Below are 6,000 nucleotides of genomic sequence, written 5' to 3'. Positions count from 1 at the left end.
GGTTTTTTTTTTTTTTTTTTTTTTTGCATTCTTCTAGTTTAAGATCCTTCTTGGATATTAGGCTCAGGGTCCCCATGTTTCCAAGCACCTTCCATCATTTTTAGAACAGAAAAGCCAGCTACTCCACTTTAGTCCTGATGTGCCTTAGCTGTAATAAGAAGTACTCAGTCTGGTTTTCTGTGCCCAGTTGATGAACAAAGATAGTGGACCCATTAATGTTGACCAAAATTGATTAGGAATCTCTTTATGGTAATTTCCTACCTCCTCCTCCAACCCCGTCAACACATCCCTGCCCCCCTCCCACCTGCCCCTCCAAAAAACCCCTCTAAACCAAACCTCTCCAGTCAGAGGAAGCTGCCAAGCTCATAGGGTAGATTTAATTTGAATAGTAGTTTAATTAGCTAGACTTTGAACTTTTTCCCCCACACAATGCCTTCTTGTTTTCTTCTCAGTATGGAGATGATTGTGCACTTTGTTTTTCATTCAGCATATGTTGGTATGCCTTCTAGGTGCCAAGTACTGGTGCAGACAGTAGAGAAGCCTCAGTGAACAAGGCAGGCAAGGACAAATAAATAAACAAGATACTTTCAGAGAGTGATAATATGGACATAATAAAATAGAATGACATTCTGGAGTGGGATCTCTTCTAGTGGGTTTATGGAAGACCTCTCTAAGGAAACAGCATTTGAGGTAATCATGCGTGAAGTAATAACAAGCAGCTGTTAAAAAGAACCTAAGGTAGAAGTAATGTTGGCATGTTTAGAGGATCAGGATGAAGGCCAGTGTGGTTAGAGCAACTGCATTGAGAAAGGGAAAAGTGGCGTCCAGATAAGATCAGAGAGGTAGGCAGGTTCCAGTCACATAAATCTTGTAAGCCTTGGGAGAGAGGATTTTGTTCTCATGGGGTGTCAGTGAGAGTTTTAAGCAGCATGATATATTCTATCACATTGTTAAAAGGTCTCTCTGGCTTGGTATGGAGAATGGGTTATGAAGGCCAGGGAGCGCTAGGGACATGAGTGTGGAAGGATATTGCTCTACTGTGGGCTAGAGGTGACATTGGCTAGGACTCAGAAGCAGTGAGAAGATAGTAATAGCTTCTAGTTTATTGAATGTTTACTTTGTGGATTATTTGCCAGTCCTTCCCCCCCCTCCCGCCGCGCCCCCCCCCCATGTAAAACTGATAGGATTTGTGGGAGCTGATAGTAAAGGAAAAGAGAAATCAGATTATGTCTGGGTTTTTGACATGACTAAGTAGGTGGTTCATGGTGCTGTTTATTGAGATGAAGTTTAGGAAAAAGATATGGTAGAGGAAGTCAGAGTTTTGTTTTGGCCGTGTTAAGTTTGAGATGGCTAATAGATATTCCAAGGGGTGATGCCAGGTAGGCAGATGGATGAAATAGTCTGAAGTTTAGGAGGAAGTTAACTTCTGGAGACATGAATTTGAAGTTATCACCTTATACATATTTATTTACTGTTGTGCCATGGATCCAAGGACACTTCCAGGGTTGGTGACTTGGTAGGAGGACTCGTAGAACTCAGCGTATAGTCTTCCTTATAGCAGTCATATATTATGGTAAAAGTATACAAAACAAAATCAGCAAAGAAAAAGGTGCATGGGACACAGCCCAGAGGAGACCAGGTTTTAGCTTCCAAGAGCCCCCTCACAGCGGAGTCACACAAAACATGCTGAATTCCTCCGTCTTTGAATTGTGACAACACACGTCAAGTTTGTGTACCTGGGAAGCTCATTAGAGACTCGGCGCCCAGGGTTTTTATTGGCATTGGCCACAGATACCCTCTGCCAAAAATCCAGGCTCCCAGAAAGAAAGCAGGTATTCAGCATAAATTATATTGTTTGCACAAACAGTTTAGGCACAGTAAACCCCCCAGAGTATTGGTTAGGAAATTGCAAGAATGCTTCTGAAGCCCAAGTTTCCAGATGACAGCCAAGGGCCAGCCTGGTGAGCAGGCCTTTTCTAAGGATAACCGTCTCGGGCTTGCTATGCTACTTCTCTGAACTACCTACCGGCAGTGGAACATTTCTGCTGTCACCCGAGGCTCTGTTTGGAGTGCTGTGGGTATTTAGAAGAATCCCTGCTGCTGTGCATGGCGTGAGACAGAGGCACACTGATTATGGCGGGTGTACCAAGGAAGTGCTGTTAGAACTACAGAAGCAGAAAAGGTCCCCACGCTGGCTTGGCAAGGCCTCAGCTGACATTTCAAGCAGCAATTATATGTATAATACACGACTTTCATTTTTCAGATCAGTTTTGCAGTGATTAGATTTATAATTAATCAGAATTGAAATGCATACTAACTTGTGTTTAACATAAGTTATATATGTATTAATCATAAATGGCAAGGACTTTTTGGTGTGATAGTTCTGTCTGATATAAAACTACTTTATTGCTTTAGTTGTACCGCATTCCAAGTGCTAATGGGACTTCCAGTTCAGTTGAGCTGCTTACAGCAAAACCTCATGAGTAAAAAGATTTCTTGACTGTTGTATCTGTAGCTTTGCAACTTAGCTGGCAAAATCTTGATTTACTACATTGCTCCAGGAATTAGCCTATCCTGGTTAACTACATTCACCAATTAAACTAGAACCCCCCCCTTTGGCTTTCACCTTTAGTGGTAAAAGCCTTTTAAAAATGACTCTAGGTTCGTGTATCAGTTTCCATTGCATATAGAAATGTGACTGCAGCTGTCCCCCAAGTCCCTCTTAGTCTAAATGGAGCCCCAGATATTTAGTCTGCATTGTGGTCCCCTGCCTCCTTAACTATATCCTGATAAGCATTTGTCATGATAGGTTTCTCTTTTAAGGGAATGGAGAATTTGCAGAGAATAGGTTGTTTGTTAAAATTATTAACCAGTTAATTAAGTTCTGATTAGTTGTAATTTGGTTATACTAGTTATTTTATTTTCTAAACCATACATTTGATCTCATCAGGGACTTCTCATTGCCTTCAGGATAAAGGCCACATACTTAGTAGGCATTCAGGGCCCTCATAATCTAATTCTACTCTGTCCCTCCAGATTCTTGTATTCCATATACTCCTTATATACTTAATCCACCTGCATTACCCACAGTTTCTCCCTCTTCACCTTGTTTTACTTTGGGGGTTCCATTCAAAGAAGAAATGGCATGAAGGCATGTACACAAGAGGGAGCAAGTTCTGAGTAGAAGATACATATGGTTGAAGGCTGCTAGAGTGGGAAGCCCAGGTTGGGGTATGGAAAGAGAAAAGAGGCTACTGGGTCAAGCCCTAGACCTTGTTCTTTGTATTCCAAGCACAGTATTTCATAAACCTCATTGAAGGCCCAGGGAATTTGTTTAGCTGTGTCCGATGCGGGTGGCTTTGTTGTGAGGAAATGGCTGCTGAAAGGTACTATTTGTATGGCCTACTGAAATCTATCTAAAATTTTTCCCCCAAAATACTACAATTAGACAATATTGTGCCTGTTCTAGGGTGGGTAGCAGTTTGGGGAGAAGACAAATCACTGCCCTTGTGGAAGTTATGTTCAAATGGACAGAATATAAATAAGTCAACTATATAGCATATCAGAAGCCAAGTTGATGGAGAAAAATTAAGTAGGAGTAGGAGAATAATTATTATTATTTTCAATTTTTGTAATCTTTTTTTTTTTTTTTTTTTGAGAGAGAGAGCATGAGTGGGGAGGGGCAGAGAGAGAGAGACACACAGAATCTGAAGCAGACTTTAGGCTCTGAGCTGTCAGCACAGAGCCTGATGTGGGGTTCAAACCCACGAATTGTGAGATCATGACCTGAGCTGAAGTCGGACACTTAACCGACTGAGCCACCCAGGTGCTCCAGGAGAATATTTTTAAATAGGGAGATTAGGAAAGGATACCTGAGCCGTGCCACCTTGTAGGGAAATGTGTAAAAGCCCTGAGGCAAGAGGGAGGCTGTTGGGGAGCGAAAAAGAGAGAGAGAGTAGGTGAGGCAAAGAAATAATAAGCTCTGTTGAGAATGGCTTTGTAGGCTTTTTAAGAACTTTCACTTTTATTCTGAGGGAAGAACCCTTGGAAGTTTTGAGCAAAAGAGTGATATAATCTGCTTTGATGCAAGAGCAAGAATTCTTAAAGCTTGAGATGAGCTTGTAGGAGTCAAGGGTAGAAGCAGGGAGACCAGTTATCTGGCAAGAGATAATAATAGCAGCTTGGACCAGGTAGGCAGCAGAGGAAGAAGCAAGAAGTCATTTGTTTCTAGATCTATTTTGAAGGTGGAATAAAAGTGTTTTTTTATCACAAATATCAAATAATTGGATCATATCTTTAAGTTTTATAAACTGTCATTGAATTTTTTTTCCTTTTCTCCCCCTTCACCTCACCTCTGACTAAAAAAAAAGTTTGACCAAAAGAAAATTCTGTATGTGCCCTGATATAGTACTTTGACCCTGATTCAGTGAAATTTGCCACTAATATTTCATAAATAATGCATTCTGACCAGATCAAGCTGAACTCTCACATTACCTTAACTGTTAACATAAGTTTTAGAAGAGTGCTGTCAGGGCTGAAGGTGGATGGAGTTCCCAGCTCTGTTGAATTTGGTATTTCTTCTTCTTGAAGTTCATGTTAAAGATACTGGCTTAGAAACTAAGATGTCAGCGTATTTGTTCTTATTGAAAGTCACTCAGGGTAAGATCACTGACATCCAGACAGCTTTACAAACCAGAACAATTCATAGTAACATGTGGATGGTGAGGAATCTGTTTTCCTTTCGCAAAGTCTTCCCGTTCTCTTCCTCTTGCTGTCTGACATTTTCTGGTAAGCAGCTGTTGCACACTGAGTGCTGGTTACAGTTATCTGTTTGAAAATACTATTTCAAGAGTGTAATACATTAGGGAAAAAAACTGCATAGCTTCTTTCAGGTATAAATTACAAAGGGCTATCTTATGCTCAGTGTGTTCTAAGATTATCCATTAGACACCCGTGTGAGAATGGGGACTATGTACCTAACCCAGACTTAAAGTAATTATGAAGTAGTTCATTTATAGGTCACATATATGTGGCATATATGTGTGTATGACTGAATTTATACATGTAGAGGTGTTGCTGTGTTAGCATTGCTGAGTTGTGGTGAATTTATTCCCCATCGTCAATGTTTTGGTTTTTTTAATCATTTTTTTTCCTACCCTTAAAGGTTTTGACCCTTTAGGTTTAGTTTCCAGCAGAATGTCTGGCACTGCATTTCTATTAATATCTTCTTAAAAAGCATGCTGTCACAATTGAAATGATCAATTTTTTATAATTCTCTGTAAAAACCAGCTATTGGCTTTTTGCTCTAAATGCCTCATCTTTAAAAGGAGGTAAAAGACACGGCTTACTTCTGTAACATGATCGCTATCTTTTCTGTGCACCAAGGAAGCATGTAGTTCTGGACAAATTTGGGGTATCTGTTCATCACAATGTGTGTCTCACTCGTCCTTCTGTTTTTAAATATGCAAATCATTTAGTCAGTTGTTGTTTTTAAAGTAGATCTGTCCTAATTAAAAGCAAAACATCTTAAGCTTATATATATCTTTTCGTCTTTTCTGGGCAGAGAGGCAGATGAAGGCTGTAAAAAACCTTTAGAGAGATTGCTGAACATCTGGCAAGAACGAAGTGTGTATGGCGGCGAGTTCATACAGCAGCTGAAGCTGTCTATGGAGGACTCCAGGAGCCCTCCCCCCAAAGGTAGAAACATCACCACGTGTTTACAGCCCTTGGTCCTTGCCTGCTTTCCAATCCCATATGAAACGCTGCAGTGGGGGTTGCTGTGAACCACCAGCGATTATATGATTCTTCAGAGAGATGCTCATAAATGATGGTGAGAATTTATGTAGTGCTCGCAGCGTGTAAGCCTGGTTCTAGTATTCATGCTGTTCATCGTCTCACACCCTTAACTTTTGCTGTGTATTCTCCTTGGCTCTCCCCTGCCCTGCAGAGACTTTTCCTTGCACAAGGGAAAAGAAAACAGTGTTGTTTAGTTGTGGGGAA

At 40.8% G+C, this 6,000-nt stretch overlaps 1 protein-coding gene across 2 annotated transcripts in view; it reads left to right on the top strand.

Annotated features, from left to right (window-relative positions):
• RPRD1B (regulation of nuclear pre-mRNA domain containing 1B) overlaps nucleotides 1–6,000 on the top strand; it is a 51,585-nt gene that overhangs the window by 7,671 nt on the left and 37,914 nt on the right. For both annotated transcript variants that reach the window (XM_077778847.1, XM_077778846.1), the window contains exon 3: nucleotides 5,564–5,697. In XM_077778847.1, coding sequence (XP_077634973.1) covers nucleotides 5,564–5,697 — 134 coding nt within the window. The remainder of the gene's footprint in view (nucleotides 1–5,563; nucleotides 5,698–6,000) is intronic.

The sequence above is a fragment of the Crocuta crocuta genome, unplaced genomic scaffold (genome assembly GCF_008692635.1).
Source record: "Crocuta crocuta isolate KB4526 unplaced genomic scaffold, BGI_CrCroc_1.0 scaffold248, whole genome shotgun sequence".
Lineage (NCBI taxonomy): Eukaryota > Metazoa > Chordata > Mammalia > Carnivora > Hyaenidae > Crocuta > Crocuta crocuta.
Note: the sequence above shows the minus strand (reverse complement) of the source record. Positions and strands in the feature narration are given on the sequence as shown.